A 25,111-nucleotide genomic window follows, 5' to 3' on the forward strand; every position below is an offset into this window, starting at 1 on the left:
TAGTGCTTTAAAATCCAATTATATAAGTATGTCTGCCGAGCTTGTATGTTTCATGTACATTTTAAGCAACAAAAACATTTTTTTACACTGCAGAACTATTGAAGATGTTTTAAAATTCCAGCAAAGAAAAAAGCCTCTTTCTTTACATGAAAAGCAAAATAATGATCCATGTCTAGAGCACCTTGTGCTCTGGATTCCCCAAATAACTTTGCTGTGATACGCAATGCCCCGTTTCACAAATGACTTGCATTTTCATCAGTGACTGGTTTTGGGGGACATTGAACATTTTATGCATGGCCCTGCTGCTGCTGCATCATTGTAAGTAAGTAAGATGGTGGCTGCCTGAGGTGGTGGTATTTACATAGAAGTAAAGAAAACAAGAAGCCTGACCAAAATGGAAAAAGGAAGGCAGTGTTACTGTAGGCTTGAGAGGGGCGTTTTCCTTACGGGTTACTTATGGCTGTGTTCATCTATTTCTGGCAGAATTTCTCCTGGGTCCACTAGTCTGACATCAACTAAGTTCAAAGTATGCCGATGATTGTGTTACTAGTTGAATACTGCACAGGGAGTGCCAGTTTGGTGTGCTACTTTTGCTGTTACTATTTGCTTTAGAAGAATTCTTGAAGAGGTGGTATCGTGATCACCAGGTACAGGATAAAACAGTTACAGTAACTGGTCAAGGCTAATAAGCTTTGGTTTCCTCTCACATTTATAGGTGTGGCAGCATTTTATAGACTAAAACTTCTTGAGAGGTCTACTGATAGCACAACCTATGAAAATTCATAACCCTACCCACTCCAATAGAAGAGGATGTGTGCACATAAAATAATGTGAAGATATGCATAAACCCTTTGCTTCAACTTGCAATGGTAATGAAGCATTGAACCTGTGGAGAAGCAATAAAATGGCCTTTTTCAGATGCCTGAAGTTAACTAGATATTAGTTACAACTGTTTGCTGGGAAATCTCATAAGGAAATAGGGCTTTTGAGCTAAGGCTACTGCTTAAAGGGAACAAAAGAGAACTGCTAGTGTAAACTGTGGATTTAACTGAACAGAAGGATCTTTTGCTCCTGGGTTGGAGGGAATTACTAAAGAGAGGAAACCACTTAGGAATAATCCATATGAGACTGAAACTATTGGTTAGGGTTTCTCTTTGGGAGCCTATGTGACAGCATACGTTTGTAGAGAGACAAAAACAACTTCTTCAAAACCAAGTATGATTTGTTTTGCAAAGTGCTTAGAAAAGTAGATGTAAAATAACAGAGGCTTTTACTTGCATATTCCCTTTATCTGTAGCTCAGGTAGGTCTGGTTTATTCCCTGTCTCTGAGTTTGGAGAACCAATTTACAGTGCTTGCATTGCCACCTAATCTTTTTGTCTCTCTGTCTGTCAGCCTTTTCATTGACACATCCCTGCTCAGCCTCTCTCGGATCACCCAAAAAGCCCCATCCTATCTGGCAGAGGTACCTTTTTAACTGGTAAGGGCCTTTTGAGCTCAGGCTTTACCTGTGTAAAAGTAATGTATCCTAACCTGGATGGAGCCAAGAAGGTAAATTCTCCCATCGTTTGATATTCTAACCATTGTTACCCAGATTCAAAGGAGGCTGTGTTTGTTTTATCTGTCTTACTAGGTTCTGTAACATCGTATTTAGAGCTTTCTTTGATTCAGCCAAGCTGCAATACAAAATTGGACAGGGAAACTGAGTCACACATAATATTCATAAAGATAATAGACATTTTTTTCCAGTTGGTCACATCTGTGACCGGTGAATATCTCATAGCTGAAGATTGGCTGTGGCCTTCTTTAGGGATAATGCTTGATGCCTCTGATAGAGATTACTTGTTTACAACTTTAAACACAAGTTAACACCAGAACATCCATGAGTAAGAGGGGGCATCCATGAGTATGAGGACCTATATATTGTCCATAAGTTGAGACTCCACATTCCCTCCAACTGCTACACTACCCTGCTCTGCTGCCTGAGTCTACAGCTGCTGGAGGGGCGTCCCCTGGATCCCATCTCCTCGCTCTCCACCAGACACCAAGATAACGGGTGCTGGATTTTACAAAGAGCTGCTGGGACTCCACTGAACAGCAGACATGACCTCTAGAGCCTGTAGACTTGTCCCTCTGTCATCACTACACAACTTCACTCCCATTCCCTGAGTTCTCATATGATTCACTTGCCTCATTTTAGATAAAAGGCTGACTTCCCACTTCCCTGCCTCACTTGATTTCTGTACTGTGTTCTAGTGCCTTTTAACTGTGTTTGATTTCTTACTGCTCCATCTCATCTGCCCCCTTGCTTCTGGTGACCTTCTTTCTCCCCTTTCCCATGCCCCTTTGTCCCTGCCTTCATTACTTTTCACCTCTGATCCCCTTCCTGCTGCCTTCTTCCTTCCCTCCCTCCCTCCCGCCCGCCCGCCATTCTAGGGTGACCAGATTTTATAGAGACAGTCCCCATATTTGGGGCTTTGTCTTTTATATAGGCACCTGTTAACCCCCACCCACCTGCGTCCCAATTTTTCACACTTGCTATCTGGTCACCCTATGCAATCCACGGCCAGACCTCCCTCTTTTTCGTCTCTGTGCTCTTTGAAATATTTAGTCTATCAGCAAAAACTAGTAAAAATCTGACCGTTCTATCTTCTACCCAATAGTGTGTGCCAGAACTGACCGGTACCTGGCCCCCGTGCTGTGCCACTGACTTCTCTCAGTGCTTTCTCCTTCTGCCACGAGGACAGGGGGAGAGACAGGAACTGAGATTGTGCCTTCCCATTCCTGCTACTTCCAGACTTCATAGAATCATAGGACTGGAAGGGACCTTGAGAGGTCATCTAGTCAGGTCCCCTGCACTCATCTAGACCAGGGGTTCCCAAACTTGGTTCACAGCTTTTTCAGGGTAAGCCCCTGGCGGGCTGCAAGACACTTTGTTTACCTGAGCGTCTGCAGATACCGCCACTTGCAGCTCCCAAAGGCTGCAGTTCACCGTTCCCGGCCAATGGGAGCTGCGGGAAGCATTTGTCCACATCATTTTGAACTTTAATCCTATCCTCCAAAGCATTTGCAACCTCTCCCAGCTTGGTATCATCCGCAAACTTTATAAGTGTACTCTCTATACTATTATCTAAAAAATTGATGAAGATATTGAACAGAACTAGACCCAAAACTGATCTCTGTGGGTCCCCACTCGTAATGCCCTTCCAGCATGACTCTGAACCACTGATGATTACTCTCTGGGAACGGTTTTCCAACCAGTTTTGCACCCACCTTATAGTAGCTCCATCTAGGTTGCATTTCCATAGTTTGTTTATGAGAAGGTTATGCAAGACAGTATCAAAAGCTTTACTAAAGTCAAGATATACCATGTTTACCGCTTTCCCAACCCCTCCCCTATCCACAAAGCTTGTTAGCCTGTCAAAGAAAGCTGTCGGGTTGGTTTTCCCCTCTTAGTCTTCAGAAGGAAGAGGAAGAGGAAAGAGAATGCACCATCTGTATCCTTGTCTCACTCTGTATGTTCCTGACCCACATTACCCTCCTACAACTTCTGTCATCTCCTTCTTCTTTCACTTGTTTGTTTTGTTTAAATGTGCTAGATGCTTTCTGTGCACATAGGGAGCTGTGGTTCATGTCCCAATTTTCCTCTTCTTCCAGTCCCCATCTTCACTCTGTGGGATTACAGCCTTTATGCTAACCCTTCTGATCTCCTTGTTCAGCTTTCTGCACTGCATCAGATCCCCTGCTCGTTGCAACATGCAGACAAAGATAAACAAGCAATTGCATGGTGTTAACCATAATCTTTGTTCTTTCTCCATGCTCCCACCCTCTGTTTACTAGTTATAACTTAATGTTATAAATGTACATTTGGATTGGAAGCTCTCTGGGGCAGGGTTCATGCCTTTACTGTGTTCTGTAAAGTGTCTAGCATACTTCAGGCTAAATAAAAGTAATGCCTGGGTTGGGCGAGTTTTGACTCGGGGTCTGTCTACACAGCAACTACACACCTGCAGCTGGCCCTTGCCAGCTGACTTGCGTTCACGGGGCTCAGGCTGTGGGGCTGTTTCCTCTCTATATAGACCCTCCCACCTTGCAGGCTCCTAGAGCCTGGGCTGCAGCCTGAGCCAAGAAGTCTACACAGCAAGGAAACAACCCTGCAGCCCAAGCCCTGCGAACCTGAGTTGTCTGGCACGGTCCAGCCACAGATATCTGGTTGCCATGTAGACATACCCTGAATGGTTTAAAAAAAAATGCTGAAAAACAAATCCATTGTAATGCTTGTAGTTCTCTGCAATTCACCACTGTACCCTGTCCCATGTGAGGCATTAAGGGGAGGACCTTCTGCACTATTGGATTTCACCTGTCTCCTCCTCCTACTTCCCCGAGCACAAGATCTCAGGAGGGGCTCCAGTCTAGGTAGGTTGAATAACAGGGTGAGGCTCTATTGTTTTTGTGGTCCCCAAGAATGAAGTGTCTGTGATTAGGTGAAGACCTCCCTCTTTCTTCCCCGAATAAGTGAGACATTTTGCATAGGACTCTTACCTTTCAAAGTTCCTTTTCTCCACATCCCACCCCATTTTACTTACCTGTAGGCTTGTGAAATTGTGGTGGGTGTCTCTTCTTAGTCTTCTCTTGGCTAAGCACTTTCTCTTCTTGCCAGGATAGGACTTCTCTGAGGACAAGCTGCCTGCTTAATTGGGAATGGGGGATGGTTTTCGTAGGGTATAACTCTTTGCATGCTGGTAGAGATTTGTACTACAATGAGTCCTGTAGCAGAGGGACTCTATCATCAGGTGATGGAAGTAAATGGGGCTCCAAGTGTGGAGGCTCCAAAAATGACAACAGATTTGATCCTGAGGGAGAAGAGTTGATGCATGCTCGGGCCGCAGAGCCAAAGTCTCCTCCCCTGACTTTCTGCTTTATTGGAAACTGAGACTCAACTCCTGGTAGGTGGAGCCTATGTTGAGACCACTAACTTAATGCTTGCAGGCAGGCTGTTTAAGTAATAAAATAAAACACTTTTTTTTTTTTTTTTTTTTTTTGAATGAAAAATCCTGGAGTTGTCCATCCCAGAGCAGATCCCATCTACTATTTCTCATGATTCTACATGTGACTCTGTTGTTATTGTCCTGGTGGATTGCCCAGGCAATTGTGGATATTAGTAATGTACAGCGCCATACAAATTTCATGGCCATGAAAAACGTGTCACGGACCATGAAATTGAGTCTCATCCCGTGAAATCTGATCTCTTATGTGCTTTTACCCTATACTATACAGATTTCACGGGAGCGATCAGTGTTTTTCAAATTGGGGGTCCTGACCCAAAAGGGAGTTGCAGGGGGGTTGCAAGATTATTTTAGGGGGATCACAGTATTGCTACCCTTACTTCTGCACTGCCTTCAGAGCTGGGCAGCTGGCCAACAGCCACCGTTCTCTGCTGGGCCCCCAGAACTGAAGGCAGCGTCCCACCAGCAGCAACATCGAAGTAAGTGTGGCAATACCATACCATGCCACACTTACTTCTGCGCTGCTGCCTTCAGAGATGGGCAGCCAGAGCGTGGCAGCTGCTGACCAAGGGCCCAGCTCTGAAGGCAGCAGCGCAGACGTAACGGTAGCCATACCATGCCATGCCACCCTTACTTCTGCACTGCTGCTGGTGGCAGCTCTGCCTTCAGAGCTGGGCTCCCAGCCAGCAGCCACCACTCTCCGGCCGCCCCACTCTGAAGACAGCACCGTCGCCAGCAACAGGGGTTGCCGGGTTGCCGTACCACACCCCCACCATACAATAACCTTGTGACCCCCACCCCCAACTCCTTTTTGGGTCACGACCCCTACTGTTACAACACTGTGAAATTTCAGATTTTAATATCTGAAATCATGAAATGTATTATTTTTAAAATCCTATGACTGTGAAATTGGTAGGGCCCTACTAATATATGATGATAGACCTCTTTAGTTATTTCCTCATGAATGCTTTTTTTGATACTGGTGAGCGAGACTAAAGGGCTACGCATGAATGGTCAGGGCAGTCTCATTACTACTTTATTTAACTCCATTCTGTTGAGCTTGAATACCTGCTATACTTGCTTATATCAGCTATATATAAGAATATAACAAGTGGGATTAAGGGATTTTCATATACTCCATTTTCTAAGTTTGTCTGGCAGGCAGCTATTTTTATTGCCTCAAATGGACATCCACAAATTCACAGAAAAGTTGCTAGACACTCTAATTCAGTATAATCGTATACCACATTTTTTCATTCTTGCTGAAATGTCTTCCACAGACAATATAATGGTCAAAGTTCATATTTATTAGGTTTGATGTCTTTTGAGAGGCACTTTTGTTCCGTCATAGTCTCTGTTGTTTCCTGTATTGGGCAGTGTCCTGAACACAGTAGAGCCTCAGGGTTACAAACACCAGATTTACGAACTGACCAGTCAACCACACACCTCGTTTGGAACTGGAAGTACGCAATCAGGCAGCAGTAGAAACAAACCAAAAAAAAAAAAAAAGCAAATACAGTACAGTATTGTGTTTAAAAACTATTCGAAAAATAAAGGGAAAGTGGTTTTGTTTTGTTTTTTAAATGGCAAGGTAAGGAAACTGTTTCTGTGTTTTGTTTTATTAAAATTTAAGATGGTTAAAAGCAGCATTTTTCTTCTTCATAGTGAAGTTTCAAAGCTGTATTAAGTCAATGTTCAGCTCTAAACTTTAGAAAGAACAAGCATAACGTTTTGTTCAGAGTTATCAATATTTCAGAGTTACGAACAACCTCCGTTCCTGAGGTGTTCATGACTCTGAGGTTCTACTGTATATAGTATCCTTTTCCAGCAAAGTACAAAAGGGTAGCATGCCTTTGTGGCAGGGTTCATTTTATTTCATCATTACAAGTTTAACTAATTATACTAGCTAATGCTGGCCCAAGGGTAGAGTTGGAATTTTCCAGAAAACATTTGGGAGGTTGTGGTTTGGTGACTGCTCAAAGTAGAGTGTGTTGGGGGTTTGGGGTTTTTTGTTTGTTTTGGCTTTTGCTATGCTGAAGTGATCTCTTAAGAACTTTAGAAGTGATGTGAAAAGCTTCCTACAGTTTCACTTTACAAAATGGTGTTTGAAGAATCATGGTGTGCAGCCACACTTCTCACACTGTTGAATGAAGAGCACCCACATGTGAGTGGCTTGTATGTGGCACCCTCAATTTTCATGTTCCTTGCACTTGGAAGAAAAAGCTAGTCTAACTCCTATGCTGTAGAAGGAGAGGAAGTAAAGTCAAATGTCAAGTCAGTGTATAGTACCTGAAGTAAGCTTTGCTCTTGTTGTCTCTGTTCTGTCCTAGTGCTGGTTTTGTTTCACAACCTGTTCCTGTTTTCTGTTACACTTGGGGGAAACAAAAGTTTCTGATTGATTTTTGTTGTTGTTGTTGCTCACTTTAACCTAATTCTAATTAGGTAAGATACAGGTTCTATAGTTTTTGTTTCCCATATAGGGTACAGGTTACTGAGAATTTATTAATTACTGCATTCAGTCAAGTCTTCATATTTAATTATTAGCTTCATTGAACATGTCTACACTGCACTGGAATCTATAGTACAAACTAAGTTTACAAGATCCTGTCTCGACATATGACGTGGCTAGTGTAAATTGTGGATGGATTCTTTGGGAGTTGGCCTTTTGTTACTCGTTTTCAAGTGAAGTTCAGCAATCTGGAGAGGATCAACATAAAACAGGTAACGTATAAAGAGAGAAAAGGAGTACTTGTGGCACCTTAGAGACTAACCAATTTATTTGAGCATAAGCTTTCGTGAGCTACAGCTCACTTCATCGGATGCTGTAGCTCACGAAAGCTTATGCTCAAATAAATTGGTTAGTCTCTAAGGTGCCACAAGTACTCCTTTTCTTTTTCCGAATACAGACTAACATGGCTGTTACTCTGAAATCTGTATAAAAAGTGGCAATCCTTGCCTTACGTCATGGCCACCTTCCTGTCAACTCCCTTCTGTTACTTCATCTAATAACATCAAGAGAGGAGGCAGGGAATGGGTAGAGCCTACTTCTTAATTAGTTCAATTGGTTGCTGCTGGGCCACGTAACGTGTTCTTTTCCACCTTTTATTGCTTGGGGAACAGCGAAGACGACTAGCTAGATTTTCTGCACAGCTATACCAGACTGCTGTGTAGGTTACCAGACAGGCTCCGCAAGGTCATTTTGAATGCTTTTGAACTTAATTGAGGCAGGTTGTTGTGCAAGATCCAATGAAAGAAACGTGATAAAGTGTGGCAAAAAAGAGGCAGCCAGACCAGTGTATGGTTTGATCTCACTGGCTTTTAGGAATATGTTTAACAAGGTTGAGGCAGACTCTGAAGTTAGTGAAAGAGAGAAAGAATGACTGGAGGGAAGATCTGTTTCTGAGATCACATTTGAGACCACCTTAAGAAGCTATGCAAGTATTGTCATGAAATCTACCATAAGAATGGGGGAGGAGGAATAGTCGAACAGTTTCTCTGTAACATGAAAATTGGAGTCCAGAATCCAGGATTTTCAGATCTGTAAATGCAAGTGTTTATGATAAAGGGAAGCTGAAAATGACATGTTCTGCTTTTTAGATATTTCTTCATAGTGAGACAGCTTGATTATGAGCATCACTGAGTAAACAGGATATTTAGGTATTGCAGAATAAGTATTAATAACTGCCCTGTGTGCTTATGGCTACATGAATAATAAACCCTGTGGGTAATAAAAATAATACTGAAAATAACTACTTTGCAGTATATGAATATAATCAGTTTTCTGCTTCTGTTTCTGCATCTTAACAAAGTGTCTAAAAGGGCTAATGGTTCAGTGTAGCTCAAATTGTGAATGTGTCAAAATAATCACACTTTCTCAGTAGATCTGAATAAAATGAATAATGATTACTAATTCATATTTTCTGCTCTAATGCATATTCTTGGATTGCAACCTTTTAAAAGATATTGCTGAAAGCCCTGTAGCTATGACATCGACATGGGGCAAAGCAGGTGGGTTAGACTGCATGACAAGAGGGGCAGTTGTGCTTGCCTTCAGAAGTTCATGTAGTTAGTGAAAAACAGTGTCATCCAGAAGCCTCTCTAAAAATGTTATGGTTGTGAAATCAGGAAAAATAAGTTACATATTTGTGATCATTCAGTGTAACATATTCAAGCATTCAAAAAATTCAAAGATTCAGAAATATAAAAGTATAGATCTTAATATGAAATTGCTGTGTTATGTAAAGATTGTTCATAGAAACTTGAAGTTGTCCTGGATAATGGCATCTGAATTCTTCTTCAAAGATATATCTAGGTTCAGTTTTGAAGTCACTTTTGTATGACAGGAGAATTTGTTTTCTCTTACTTTCATGGGTCATGCTCATCCTTTGGTGAGGTAAAATTATTTTCAAACAAGAAAAGGAAATCTCACAAGCTGCTGTTAATGCACCAAACAACAAGACCACAATTGACATTTCAGAAACAAATTGGAAAGACTCTTTTCCATGGCAGCATCTAGAACAGTGGTGGGCAACCTGCGACCCGCGGTCCACATGTGGCCCATCAGGGTAATCTGCTGGTGGGCCACAAGACAGTTTGTTTACATTGACCATCTGCAGGCACGGCCACCTGCAGCTCCCAGTGGCTGTGGTTCGCCATTCCCACAGCTCCCGTTGGCCGGGAAGCGGCTGCCAGCACGTCTCTGCAGGTTGTCCACCACTGATCTAGAACGTCTTCAGATTCTTTTCAATTTCTCTTACTTATCATTGGTTTCAATACAGTCATTTTAACTTTCATCTTCTCAATATCCAATCCAAGTAAGTCAATCAAAGCATGCAGTGTTCCAATTTCAAGAAGCCTGGAGAGGTGGAGGAATAGATTGCTGACAAGCTTTTGTATAACTTGGAGTTCTTCTCCAAAAATCTCCTTTGGAATTCACCCTGGTTTGATCAATCAATTTATGATTAATCTTGGACCACTAATGCTAATTTACATTTTGAAATCCTGTATGTGGCTAGTGACTATGGATTCTTGAAAATTTGGGGGCAGTGCTTTGGCTCTTTCAGTGGCACATCTTAATGTTGATGCTTCGTCACATGGATCTTTCAAAACCATGTGCTTGGATGAAATCTATGAAGAAAACAAAAATTTTTTAAAGAGATATTTGAAGTTCTTCAGAGGCACCAGTAATCGATTCAACTCCTTTTAGCAAGGTGCATCCATTCCTTTTGAAGGTAATTGTTCATAGGAGCAAAAACTTTCAAAACTGTTTTTATAATCTCAGCTAAGGAAAGTTGGCAAATCATCCAAATTCTTTTCAACAGCCCTCATGCTTCAGTGGATAGATTGTTGTATCCATTCACAAAGTTTGACAAATACTCTGAATCTCTTCCAAATTATTGAGGATTATTTCTAAGATTTTCAGGTAACCAGTCCATCTCATTTCTATGAGTCTTTGCAGGTGCTGGTCTTCATACGGCACATTCACTTCATGCCCATGAAAAACTATGCATAGAGACTTGTGCTCTCAAATTGTATCTGCTGCTTACGTCGACCTAATTATGTTAATGTACACACTATAGCCTTGCTCCCACCGATGTAAGTGCCCAACTACACCGATGTAATAACTCCAGCTGCACGAAAGGTGTTAAGGAGTATGTTGGTATACTTAGGGTGACGCAGTGTCTGTGTAGATGCTGCATTACGCACATCGGCTGTTGGCTGTCATTCTTGTCAGTTTCGCGGAACTGTGAAATTGACAAGAAAGCTGGGCTGTCACCAGGGTGGGTGGGGTGCTCTAGCTAGAACCCAGCTGTCCCTGGGCTCCCCATTCCCAGCCAGGCTGTGTCCGCTCCTCTCAGAGCTATAGACGCCAACTCCATGGGTGCTCCGGGGTTGGAGCACCCACAGGGAAAAATTGGTGGGTGCTCTGCACCCACCGGCACCTCCCCACCCCGCCCCCCTGCCCCAGCTCGCCTCCGCTCCACCTCCTTCCCTGAGCACGTCACCATGTCCTGCTTCTCCCCCATCCGTCCCAGCGCTTGCGCCCTGAAACTGTTGTTTCGCGAGGCAAGCGCTGGGAGAGAGGGGGGAGGAAGAGGAACGCAGCACGCTTAGGGAAGAGGCAGGGCCGAGGTGGGGATTTGGGGAGGGGTCCAATGGGGCAGGGAGGGGGTGGAGTTGAGGCGGGGACGGGGGGGACGCGGGGACGCGAGCACCCACCGGCGCCAAGGAAAGTTGGCACCTGTGCTCAGAGCATGGCTACCCCTGACTCCCAGACCAGCTGTCTGGGCTCCTCTCTTCAAGCTGGGCTGTGCCTGCCCAGCTTCCCACTGCCAGCCAGGCTGCTGCCTAGAGGCTCCTCCTGGGAAGCCTGGCTGCCCTCACCCCCTGGCTCTTGGCTTCCCAATGCAGCTTGGGCGCGGAGCTCCCCGCTGGGAGCCCAAGTCTGAGGCACTCCCAGGAGGGAGCTGCTTGTGGAGCTGAAAGCCCAGGCTCTCAATCCCCCACACTGCCCCTCTTAAATTGGTGGAAGCTCTCGTGGTGAGGATCCGCACCATCAACAGAGGAAGGGTAGTGTGGATATGAACCACTGGGATAATTGCTACGGTGGCTGTAAGTCGACTTGACATAGGTCAACTTATGTTTCTAGTGTAATCGTGCCAAGGAATTGGGAAAATCTGGAACACTTCTTATTTCTATGGTGGGGGGAGGGAGAAATAGCTGGGGAGTAGTGCCCCCTCTTAGCAACAGTCCTCACTTAATGATCCAGTGCGTAGAAGACCAAGTTTTAAAGAGTATATTTTCAAATTGAGTCCTGTATCCAGTGAGTGGCTGCTGTTCTGAGTTTTCCTGTCTAGTTTATAAAGTGTTTTTTAAATCCATTAAAGTTTCTCTTGACACGGTTAACCCCTGACAAAATTACATATTGCTCCTGACACAGCTCTGCTGGATATAATGGAAATTATCAAAAGAGTATATGGAATGATGTGCATTTGTTCAAAAGGTGATAGCTTAATTTTCAGGATTTCATTCCTAGGACAGCTTACTGGAAAGAACAATTTACAGTACATAATGCTAGAGGTTTACTAATGCTGTAATCACAAGGTACAGACAGATTATTATTGGCAGGAAATGAAATGTGAATGCAGCTGCTGATGTCACGGGGGTACAATCTTAGTTTGCTGCAGAGTAAAGGATATGAATAAACTAGTAAACTGATCATAAGTGTCTCAGTGCTGTACAGTAGTTCAGATGTAAGCTTCTGTAGTACAGAAGCATAACAAGTATGGCCCAAATCCACTCCTGGGAATGGCGTCTGCCACAGAGTACTGTTGCTTTAATCAGGATGTAGATAAAGCAAAGAGACCGTCTAATCTGTGACAAACAGGTGCAATTTTTTTCTTTAATAAACTTCATATAAACAAGATATATAATCAGATATGTCATACTATTGCAGACTAACATTTAGAAACAGTTTTTTGCAAATGAATCTACTGATTACATCTCTGGAAGACTTTTTTATAACTATACTGAGATGCAACTGATTTGAAACAACTTTTAGTATAGTTAAGTAGAATTCAGGCATGACAATCTTGAAATTATCTGACTGTTTTATCTGTCTGCAGGTAGGGTTGAAAGGAAACAAGTCAAAAACCTGAGATGCAGCTGAATGAAGGGTGTGCAATGAAGAAGTCATAGTAGAACTCACTTGGTCTTGGCAATGGAATTGCAATAACTAAGGGTTGGCTACAGTGAGATTTATTGCATGGCAAGTTGCGGTATGCCACACGCTAATTGGCCATGAGGACCCCACTACTGTGCACTAAAAGTTATGGCCATTTAGTGTGTGGCACGTGCTGGTGTGGTGTAAATTTACATACATTTTCCATGTAGACAATCTCTTAATGTATAAAAGGCACACACCTAAAAAACAAATTATAAAAGACATGCTTCCAAGAACAGACTAAAACTGTTTGTGGCAATAGGAATAATCTAAAAGTCGTCATGATTTCTAAAGCTGAAGAGAGAGAGGGTATAACTCCTTCATCCACTCTAGGCCTGATGTTTCACTCTGAAATTTGCACTTATCTTGCATTCTTACCTACTTGCATTAACTATGGCTCTAAGCAACTTCATAAAATCTCAGGCCAAAAATGACCGCTGTGATCAGCTAGTCTGCCTTCCTACATATAACACAGGCCATAGAACATCCCCAAAATAATTCCTTGTAATCCCTGATTTATGTGCACGTGCCTAGATGTGCCACTCTTTGTGTGCATACAGATTGCAAAAACCCATACAGTAGTGCATGTGCAAAACAGGCCCATGCACATCTCTGATTGGGGCTGAAAATCAGGCCCTCTATGTGCATTAAAAGTTTACTGCAACATACTGAAATATTTGGAACAAAGATTGTGCATTCCTTCCAAAATGAACCTCCCTCCATATTTTCTTTTTTTGTAAACATTTAACCCTAAGCCATTCTTACAATTCTTTTCAGCTACAAACTATTGGGGATGGGATGGGTTGATGCAGTGACTGGGTGAATGAAACAAAGTCTATTCATTTATTGTTGAATGTAGAACAGCACGAAGTCTAACAAGAAACCAACTTGATTTCAGCTAAAATTTCTCTCAAATAGTGAATCTTCCAGGAAAGCTTGAAGCTAACTAACATGAAGATTGACTTACTCAGAGCTCTGCATAGAAGTTATCTACAGAGCTGCAGTTTTAGTATCTAGCTTATCAATGTGTGATTCTTCTCTGGCCTCTGAACAGATCATTTGGTTTTCAGTCATTTTTCCATTAGAACTATTTGCCATATTACAACAATAAATAAAAAATACTCTCCAATAGTAAAAACTACATAAAAATCCTTTTTTTTTTTTTTAATTTTATTACAGTTTAGACTAAGGAACTATCAAGCAGGACTTTACATAGATCTTTGTGTGTATCGTTTGTAAATCGCATGGAAAAGAGATGCACTAAATGTGGAATTGAAATATAAATACTACTTTGTACTTGCAGGTACAGTTCTCTTTCTAAAACTGCATTTAAACTGCTTCTATAAACTGTTTTCACATTGCACTAATTTCCATGTTAGCCTGTATGTGAAGACATTCTGTTTAAATTAAGGGCTTGTTTATACAGGGAAAATAGCCTGGAATAACTATTCTGCACTAGCTACCCATATGGAAACTTCGCAATTTAGTTTAATCCACTTTGGAAATGACTTTCAGTGCTGAAAAAGAGTCCACACAGAAAGCAGGTGTTGAATAGCTAGTGCGCTTTCAGTTCACACCCTAGTTTATTTTGCAGTAACTTCCCTGTGTAGACAAGCACTTAGTATTTCATCCTTCCTTACCTCAAGTTAATCCTGATCTCTTTAGTTAAATGAAGCAATTTTACAGCATCTGTCTTTTCTGTGCCCTTAAGAATTTTGTCTACTCTCTAACAACCCCTCCTAATTTATTGATCAAAGAACACAGATTGTATCGTACATTTTTGAAAGGAAGAACCAAAAGAAAAGCAACACCCCTCCTTTCAATACCCTCTGTGTAAAAAAACAAAACCAACCAAAAAAATAACCTTCTACAACTAATGTTTTCTTGATTAGTATTTATGTAATGAGCACCTCTATGGTCATATACTAATACTCTTTGCCATAGACACATTGTTTTAAATTCTTTTGTATTAAATTGCATCCAGCTAATGTGACAAATTAAGTTGGTGTGATGCTCATCATCCAATCCATTTTGGTGCTTTCTCTGGCTGTTTTTGCTAAAACTGTTGGTGAAATATTTGCTAATGTTGATACTTAAATGGTCATCAGATTAATTTTAGGTGAATTCCAGATTACCCTGAGGTGTGAAATTTTTTTTCTTTGCGTGCTTGTCAAGGTGTGCAAAGAGCAATGCTTGTTTGGGCAGTTAGGTGTGATACAGAAAAATCACTTGTTTCTGCTTTAGTAAAAGTCTTTTAGATTCTTTTTATGGACAAGCTTTATTTTTATTTTTGTCATGCCTTACTTTTCGATAGGAGACACGTGTGTAAGCCAGTCTCCTCTGTTGTGATTTGATTTTAAATGTCACAAATCGCCTTCTCCAGCAGCCAAACACAATGCCAGAAAGTTCAAAGAATGTAGTTCTGCATGAGGCTCAAATCTTGGTATAGCTAATAGTGCTTCATGGAGCTATCTTGTAACTATGGCAATTTACCATGCCCAGGAATCACTTGCTCAGGCATTGCTGTGGTAATCATGGCTTGGTGAGGTCACAGAAGGATGGTGGCAGTTACTCCCTTGTGGCAGGGAGTTGTCAGGGGGCGGGGATGGGGCCTGCACCCTGTGCATCCCCAGCCCACTCCCCATGGGATGGTCCCTGTACACATGCACAGGAGCCAACAGTGGCAGCTCCAGCTCCCCGGTCCACCTGCTGCTGCTTCACTGTAAAGAAGATAAGCTTTTCATAGCTATTAAATTCTACATTGGCTGGGGGTGGAAATAACTATTTTGTGATTTGTGCCTCACCGTTAAAAAAAAAGTCACTAGTCGCCACTCAAGCCAGGCTCACAGAAACTGGGGAACATACAATTAGTGACTACTTATTTGTTTTGGCCTCTGGTGGTCACTTAAATGTACTTGTGGAAAACTAGTGACTTGATTGTCAACTTGTGTGAACCAGCTGGCAGAAGCAGAGATATAATCCAATTCCCCAAGGCAGCAGTCAGCTGCCTTAACCATGAAATCATCTGTGCACAGGCAACCTTAATTCAGGCAATTCCTAACTTTTGAATGTTTGACTTTGCAACCTAAATAAAGTTCTTATAACACAGTTTTTGTATTTTCCTGGTTTTCTGAAACTGAAAAGACAGAAGTTTCATCATGTGGCATAACTGACACCCACATGGGTCATTAGCACGGTTGGAACGCTTAGATCAACCATTTCAACTGCTGCCCTGTAAAGTAAAAGAGTATCTGACAGCAATAGTAGATTAGAGAGACGAGGTGGGTGAGGTAATACCTTTTATTTCACCGACTTCTGTTGGTGAGAGAGACAAGCTTTCGAGCTCCACAGATCTGTTCTGGCTGGACAAGGAGTAGTCCCAGGCCCGGTCTTCTCCACTCCCATCGTCCCTTCCCCTGCTGCCTGACTTTTTGCCCAGCCAATCCCAGTTCTCCCACCGCATCCTGGCACCTTGTCAAGATGTCTCCCTCCTCCCAGGCTCCTTCTCCCAGTATACTCCCCTGCCCCCACCTTTCCCCTCTGGTGACTTTTGTCCCCTCTGCATTTGAATTGGGCAGCTTCCTCCTCCATATTGCGAGAGTCCAGAAGGGAGGCATTGAAAGCCCAAAAAATTCAGCCTGCGGTGGGCACCTGGCATGGAAAATTTCAGCCCAAACAGTTAAAGTTTGGCAAAGTTGTAAGTAACTGCAAACAAGGTCTTGTAATGGGAAGTGGCAGGCAACCTTAACAATAGGTGGCGCTACCAGCCCTGCATATAACGTTTAGATCTATGAGGAATCTGGGTCACACTTAAGTAAGTGTTTGTGAGATTTGCCTGTAATACAGGGGCAGTGATTTCTCCCTCTCTGTGTCTTTGACTTGCGGATAAGAGAATGAATGTGCCATTACTGATTATATTGAAAATCTATAATCAACTACACGTGCGTGCTCGTGTGCACATTTGTTTATTACTGTGAATAGTTTGCATGGATAGAATAGTGCTGTGTATTTATATTACAGTCACACCTACTGACCTAATGGAAATCAGGGTCCCATTGTGCTAGTTATTGTACTAACACATAGTGAGAGACAGTTCCTGCCCCACAGAGCTTGGACAAAAGGTGGGAGAGGAAACAAACAGATATGAAGTGATTTGCCCAGTTTCACACAGCAGGTCAGTGGAACAGCTTAGAATGGAACACATTTCTTTGTTCCCAGTCCAGAGCCCTGTCCACTAGACCCCACTGGCTCTCACACTAACCTTGTATGGACCTTTACAAAGACTTGAAAAAACAACAACCCCCAAATCCAAAACTAAATGGTCTTGTCCTGGAGGCACTTACAATCTACATCGAACAACTTTAGACAATGAAGATGATAAATAAAGGAAGGGAAAGGTGTGAAGAGTTAAATATCTTGTCACTGATGACTCTCAACTCGGGAGTGTAAGTTAGTGATGGAAATCAATATTAAAAGTTGGTTTTGGTTTTGAGGAGCAATTTGAGGATACTGAGTGCACTGGAAGAGGGATATCATTTGGTTAGGTGGAAGGAAGATAGATTTGCGGTCGGAAGTTATGTGAAGGACATCTTCAAACTCACTGGCCTTGTTCCCCTCTTCATTGCTCTTAGAATAATCCTCCATGGGAGGAGATGGAGATGTGGAGATGGTTCCGTTCTTAGACAGACCTATGTAGCCTGGCTGGATCAGGTCCTCTAAATCAGAGTATCGACATGTGGGTTGAGACCCAAAATTGGGTCATGAGAATGTGTCAAAGGGTCACTTGGGAGCCCGGGTGTGTGTTTCCCCTGGAGGGGACTAGGCCCTGGGAGGTGCGAGGTTGCAGATCCCACCCTGCACTCACTCCACAGCAGTGGCTCCGCTGGGCTGGCTGAGCTGAGCTTGACGCTCTGTGCATTGCATCCTGGTGCACGGTCACAGTGCCTCCATAATGACGACGGGGAGAGGGGGAAGCCGGCAGGGCCAGAATTAGAGTGAGTGGTGCAGTGACCCCCATATACCAGGCCACAGCACAACTCTCACAAATCTGCCCACCAGGCCAATGCTGTGTGGTACTGCCTCCTCTGGGGTTGCAGCGCCTCAGCTGAGGTGGGGAGTCGAGCCACGCCAGCCCTGCAGGGCAGGAGCAGCCACTATGGTATGCACGGTGTACTTACTGAGTACTTATTACATTACTGTGTATTATATAGTGTGGGTAGTAAATATTTAGTAAACCAGATGTTTTCTTGCATTGAAGCTATTTATTGGATCGCAAAAGGGCATCAAAGTTTACAAATGGGTCGTGAGCCAAAAATTGCTGAGAACTACTGCTCTAGATTCTTCCTGCAGGAATATTTGGCTGGGTATGGGAAATTTCCATGTTAATAAGGTCAGCACTCTGAGCCCCATCCGTTCTGTGATACTTGCGCTTACATGTGATATTGGCAGGTGATCTGGCCTTTTCTCTGGAAAACACAAGGCTGTGGATCTTGAAGCGTTGCGAGCCCTTGGAATGATACTCTGAGCATCACAGTTTTGGAACCTCTCTATGCTTCTCATGATAGAAACTGAAGGCAGCTGAAGAATTTTAGCTGAGCTGTTACCATTCATACAGTGGCCACCAGAGACCTCTGTCCAACTAGCTGAGCAGGCAGCACTCTGGGGAAAGTCTCTCTCTTTTCCTGCTCTGTGCCAAGGCAGCATTTGTTCGATTTCTTTTTGCAAGCTGGAACCCATACCTGCCTAGCCTTGGGTCCTGTTAACTTAGACAGATTGGAGACTGTTCCCACTGCAGCCTGGATGCCCTTAGTGAATGGGGCTGAGAGGATGTAAATAAAAATTTGGAAAAATATTTATTTTGTGTCCGTTCTTCAAATGGCAGAGAGAAACCTTTGTGTAGCGGTGGTGGGATCACCCAGGAAGAGAAGCGTATGCTTTTCTCCTGCCTATTGCAGGCGGGTAGGTGGAGCCTGCCTCGAGAGAGGATAGGACTGGACTGGAGTTTCCCCTGGATGAAGGGGAGCATACTGATGTTGGAGGGGATGATGAGGATGTAGAGGGTCAGATACCGAAAGGATGATATGCCAGTGGTTAGAGGTAATGAAATCCTTCTCTGGAGGAAGTGGCCTCCAACCCCATTTTTGTGAGCGTTTTCTGATGGTTTCAGGTTAAGGTTTTACCCTGGCACCTGTGTGCACAGGAATGGGGAGCAGGATGTCAGGAGGACTTTTCCATCATGCGTTCAAAAGTCCAAAGTCCTGCCCAAAGAACACAGAATAAGTATTGCTTTAAATTGCATTTGTGGGGGAGAAGTCCCATGATTTTTGAGCTCTGGAGATGAGCAATGCTGAGCCCAGCTATCCTTGTTATCCCCCTTTGCCTCATTCTCCAAGGTTTTGTACTACATGTAGACTTAAGATATGTCTACACATAAAACACTACAATGCCATAGCTGCACTGCAGTAGTGCTTCAGTGTAGACACTGTTGTGCTAGGAGGAGTTCTCCCATTGCTCTAGTTAATCTACCTCCTTGCAAGGTGATGATAACTAGGTCAACAGAAGAATTCTTCCCTGACCTAGCGCTGTCTACACCGGGGTTAGGTCAGCTGAGCTACATCTCTCAGGGTTTGGACGTTTCACACCACTGTGAGACATAGCTATGCAAAAGTAAGTTTTCAGTCTAGACCAGCCCCTTCTTTCTAAGTGTCTCAGATGGAGCTGAGCTTTACGAAAGTGCTGGCTGGGATGAACTATAAACATTTTTACCTGCTTTTTTCATCACAGTTTTGAATTTTTCTCAACCAACTCTGATTTCATCTGACTACTCTTGTCTCTTACTTCTGTCAGTGTTCACTTTTGTCTTGTACAAAGTTGAGTGCTTTGTTAGAATTAAGTGGCAATAAATAATAGTTGGGGAGGGACTCCTCACTCTTTTTTCTTTTTTCTTTTCTGTTAGGAAGGAGGGTTTATAACTTATAATCGCTTATTAATCTTTTGCATGCCTCTATTTTTGTGCAGTCTAGATCTTGCTTGTAAGCTTCGTCTTTCATATGAGCTGCTGACTAGTAGATTTCTGACACACTTGAAGCCCCGCCCCTCTCTAGCTTCTGGAAGGAAGAATGGATTTTTTTTTTCTCACTTCTCCTTCTGCTTTTCACCCAAATTACATTTCCCCACAGAGTTTCATTGCTGCTGTGACTGGGAGGTGTGAGGAAAAGATGTCTGATACTTTATCAGTCCTACAGCCTTTGCATTTAGGGGAATTTCTCACCTGTAGATAACTCCAGTACCTGCACGTGGTGCTTCTACTCATAGTTTTTCCCTGCCAGATGCAGCAGCAATTTGAAACTGATGTGATTTTTTGACACACTCACTGCTGCCCACATGTTTCTGAATAACAGCAAAGAATCACGGCTTATATTTACCATAAATATAAAGTGTTGTGATCTGCTGCTGTTTGGCAAAAGCTCTGACCTGCAGCAGAGGATTTGCAGGGGTTTTTATGCAGACTCAGGAACAGCAGTGCATAAGTTTACACTCTTCACATTTGTAAGGTTTTTAAATGAAAGCTTAAATTGTACAGAAAATGATGGGTTAGGCCCCTATGAGTACTGGGGAAAGCTCCCAGTTTACCAGTGGGGAGTAGCCAGGTGGGTTTTCAAGCCCTGCTTATTATTTACATAGCACCAACAGCAGTCTAGGTGCTATACAGACAAGTCTGAAGAGTACTAGCTCCTTAAAATTTGCGGTCCTCTTATTTGCCAGACATGTGATCAAAAGTGTGTTTAGTTCTGTCAATCTAGGCAGCAAAACTGAAACAACCATTCCTGGGTAGCAATGCAGATAGGGTTGCCAGGTGTACAGTTTTTGACCAGAACACCAGCTCGCAAAGGGACCCTGGCAGATCCAGTCAGCATCACTGACCAGGCCATTAAAACTCTGGTCGGCGGTGCAGCGGGGCTAAGGCAGGCTCTCTACCTGGCGTGGCTTCGTGCGGCTCCTGGAAGCAGTGGCATGTTCCCCCTCCGGCTCCTAGGTGGAGGTGCGGCCAGGCGACTCTGCAGACTGTCCCATCTGCAGGCATCGCCGGCACAGTTCCCATTGTCTAGGAGTGGCTAATGGGAGTTGCAGGGACGGTACCTAGGAGCCGGAGGGGGGACATGCCGCTGCTTCCAGGAGCTGCTTGAGGTAAGCACTGCCCAGAGCCTGCAACCCTGACCCCCTCCTGTGCCCCAACCCCCTGATCCGGCCCTCCAAACCCCTCAGTCCCAGCCTGGAGCCTCCTCCTGTACCCCAGAGCCCACACCCCCAGCCAGAGTCCTCACACCCCTCCTGCATCCCTGCCCTGGCCCTGAGCCCCCTCCCACCCTCCAAACCCCTCGGTCCCAGCCCGGAGCACCCTCCTACACCCCAATCCTCTCAGCCCCACCCCAGAGTCTGCACCCCCAGCCAGAGCCCTCACACCTCTCCTGCATCCCGGCCCCGGCCCTGAGCCCCTCATGTCCTCCAAACCCCTTGGTCCCAGCCCAGAGCACCCTCCTGCACCCCAAACCGCTCATCCCTGGCCCCACCCCAGAGCTCCCCCCACCGGAGCCCTTACTCCCCCCCATCTCAACCCACTGCCTCAGCCCGGAGCCCCCTCCCGCACCCTGAACTCCTCATATCTGGCCCCACCCTAGCGCCCGCACCCCTAGCCAGAGCCTGAACGCCCTTCCGCACCCCAACTCCCTGACCCAGCCCCATGAAAATGAGTGAGTGTGTGAGGGTGGGAAGAGCAAGCGACCGGGGGGGGGGGGGGGCTCAGAGGGGCGGGGCAAGGTTGTTCAGTTTTGTGTGAGTAGAAAGTTGGCAGCCCTAAATGCAGAATGTAACCAGTTATGATTATATACAACATGCTGTGTACTTTTGATAAATTCATATTTGTGTGTGTATGCTGTGGTTAAATAAAAGCCTTCCTGGCCTTTAGTACAGTGCATTTTAAATTGTGTAAGCTAGATACAATTGAAATACTGTGTTTACGGTAAGTTGGATGTGATTCTCTGGGAGTAGGTCTCTAAGTACCAGAAGCCCTTCGGGAAGGGGTTTTTCAAAAGTGTTTAGTGATGCCATAACTTGAATGGAAACGCATGGTAATACATCCACTGAAGTCAAATTTGTTAAGCCAAAGCTTAGAACTTTCTAGACTCACACCCTAAAGTTTTACCATGTGGCTAAAACACCACAAAAAAAGAATAGGAAGTAAATGTTCCTCCAGAGGTGTGTGGTGGTTTCAGTTAGTTTTACTAAGATTTCTGTGAAATTACACAATTCTGGAATAAAATACTTTGGTTTGTGTTTGCCTTTTTATCTTAGATTTCAAACAGAATTTCAGCAGGTATTTATACTAGCTGTAAAGACTCCTTGGGGCAGGCAGGCAGATGAGTATTCAAAATATTGGGTATTTGTTGTACAGCCACTGCATCGGGAAGCTTTGTGCCTGGAGGAGGTTCTCTTATTAATAATTCAAAGAATTTGGTACTTGAGCTATGTCAGTTCTGCCGAGCATTATATAACTGCAGGTTCTAAATGTGCCGGATTATCCTTCAACAGACATTTGCTAGCAGTCTCCAGGACAAAACTGCTTTTAAGACAAAATTTCTTCCCTGAAGCTAATGGGGATTTTTCCTGTATGCTGTAATACCCTAAAATAAATGGAGACCAGTGATTTGAAATCTGTGTGCAAAATTCACTAATGTACATTGGTGAGCAGCAGCAGAATGCTGTAAGACAAACTTTGTTTCCATCATTGAGAAATCCTGATGCTGTTTGAAAGGGTTTGATTCTTTCTTTGCAAAGAAAGGTTTCAGCCTTCAGCAAGAAAAGCTTCAGATGTAAAGATAAGGAAAAATAGTTGAAGTGAGTACTCTTTATATGATAGTTACATTTGTTTTGTATTAATCTATTTATACTGGTTAGATAAGTTTGGGTTTTTTTAGGCTTGAAAAGAATCTGTTACTGTCTCTCCCTCAGTCACCTTGGATGTCAGTAGTGGTGAATTTGTATCTGTTTAATCAAATCAAAACTCTTGTCAGCATAGAGATCATTCTTGGTTATTAGCTGGTTATTAAAGAAAAGCAAATTTGCCTATCTTTCACTACGGGTTTATGTTTTAGTATATGTATTTAACTTTTTCATAGCATATGAATATTTTAAATGGAAAATTTATATATGTGTGTTTTAAGAATCTAGGGACACTTGATTGCAGACTTTATAGGAATGTTTTTAGCTTGGTAGCTTATTCTGTGATTTATTTATTTTTTTCAATTAAAATCAAACAGCCTCCTAACCACATACTTTAGGATGAGCATCCTTTCAGTCTACATTTGATACATATCATAAAAGCTTCATGTCTTTCTTCCTTTTGTGACATTTCATTTAATAGCTGTCTTAATGTATAAAAATATAGGCTTGTTTTACTCACTAGGACTTTACCTTACTTTTTTCTTAACCCATTCTACATAGGTGGCAACACATGTCAACAGGTCATGCATGGTATCCTATGTGTGACTGCATGTTTCCCATAGTGCCATCTAATGTAAAGGAATGCCCTCACACCTCCCAGCAAAGCTTTCTTAAATGTGACCTGTACACTGGGTTGAGAGATCCATCAGCTTTAGAATGCTCCAAAGAGACTATGGAAGGGATATTGAACACACGCTTGTAATACTAGTGGATTTTTATTTCTTCTATTTGTGGATTACTTATATGTTGCAATGCTGAAGAAATAAGCAGGTGAAAAAGAGGGTAGGGAACAAAACTAAGCAGAATATAAATACAATATTGGTGTCAATGAGGATTGGGAGTTGTCTAATAGTTGTAGAGCCTTGCCTGTATAGCCAAGATACCTACCATCGGTACCATGCTACAGCTTACCTGCTTTGCTTATCAAAGGTTTATGATTAAATTGTTGAGTGAACTCCTTCACAAGAGTATTATACGGCTCATTGTAAACAAGGGGATCAGTGCAATGTAATTTGCAAATTGGGTCCAGTTCGAGACTGGGTGGAAGATAAACTCAGTTGTATAAGAAAATGTTGCAGCACAACAGAGAAATGTTGAGAGAATGCTACAGCATTTTTGTCTGCCTCCCTTACCCTTTACATTGTAGCATTTATTTTGTTACTCTGAAAAGCACAGAAGATATTTTGAACAGGGAATATAAAGTTCTGTTTGCTTTTTTGCAGATGAACTGCTATGGCAGGAAGTTAAGGCGGACAGGACCTGAACAGCTGAACAGTAGAAATGACTTGGTTTCTCCACCCCAGCATTCCAGGGTGAACGGCTGGTCTTTACCACTCCACACCTTTCAGTTTGTTGCTCTGCTGTTTTACACATACCTGGCCATTGTAGGGTTTGGGATCTACATACCTTTGCTTCCCCATGGATGGAAATATGCTGCCTATGCTGTATCCTTTTTTTATTTCCTCTCCTTCCAAGACATGCTCTGCAGAGGTTCTGGGTTAAATTTACATATACACTGCTTATGCTATAAATAAGGGTTAGTGCATTAGAGGAGTGGAGTACGTTTCCCCAGTTGTATATTTAACCACACTTAGTGAGGGTGGTTTTGTTATAGTAGTTCTTACATAAAAAATTCACTTCCTGCAAAAGACCATATTTTAAAAAAAAAAATCTGTCTTTGCCAACTAATATTGGATATGACCCCAAGCCTATTAGTCAGTGTGAGTCTATCCATTGACTTCAGTGAGCTTGGATCAGATCATTGATGTGAGCCTTGTTCTAAACTATGAGCTGCTCAGCAGTCAGGTGCGGGGCTATAGATTCTCTACTGCTTTGAAGGACTCTTTGGTGTATTGATAAACACTCCCAGTCATACACCTCACTTCAGCCCAGAGTTACCTACATCCACAGAAATTTGGTGTTCCATCACTTTTTTTATTTTTGGAAAATTATTTACATTGGAAATAAAGAACCATAAAACTATTTACGGCAAAGGAATAATGGGCTAATGTGATACTTGGGTGTATAAAGAGGGGAGTAGTGAGTATGGAGTAGGAATAGGGAGCTAATTTTACATCCATGGATGGCATTGGTGAGACAGATGCATACCTCCCAACATTCCCGGTGGCTAACGGGGACAGATCCTGCCCCAGGGAGGATGGGATGGGATGGGATGGGAGGCCCAAGGGGAAGAGTTGCAGAGCAAACCCACCCCGCACTTACTCTATAGTGGTGGCTCCTGTCCTATGGGGCTGACTGGGCTCAGCTCCAAAGTTCTGAATGAGTGTCAGGCTCGAGGAGGAAATGGGCTGGGTAAGGCCTCTGGGAGGTGGGGGTGGGAGCAAGGAGCAAATTAGAGAACAGGGAGAGGATTGCAAGACAAT

General features: G+C 43.3%; 1 protein-coding gene across 1 annotated transcript in view; it reads left to right on the top strand.

Annotated features, from left to right (window-relative positions):
* Window positions 1-25,111, top strand: part of LOC144260544 (palmitoyltransferase ZDHHC11-like) — a 71,540-nt gene that overhangs the window by 1,022 nt on the left and 45,407 nt on the right. The window contains exon 2 of the mRNA XM_077809196.1: window positions 23,951-24,172. Within this exon, the coding sequence (XP_077665322.1) occupies window positions 23,951-24,172 (222 nt within the window). The remainder of the gene's footprint in view (window positions 1-23,950; window positions 24,173-25,111) is intronic.

Source organism: Eretmochelys imbricata, chromosome 2, assembly GCF_965152235.1.
Source record: "Eretmochelys imbricata isolate rEreImb1 chromosome 2, rEreImb1.hap1, whole genome shotgun sequence".
NCBI classification, from domain to species: domain Eukaryota; kingdom Metazoa; phylum Chordata; order Testudines; family Cheloniidae; genus Eretmochelys; species Eretmochelys imbricata.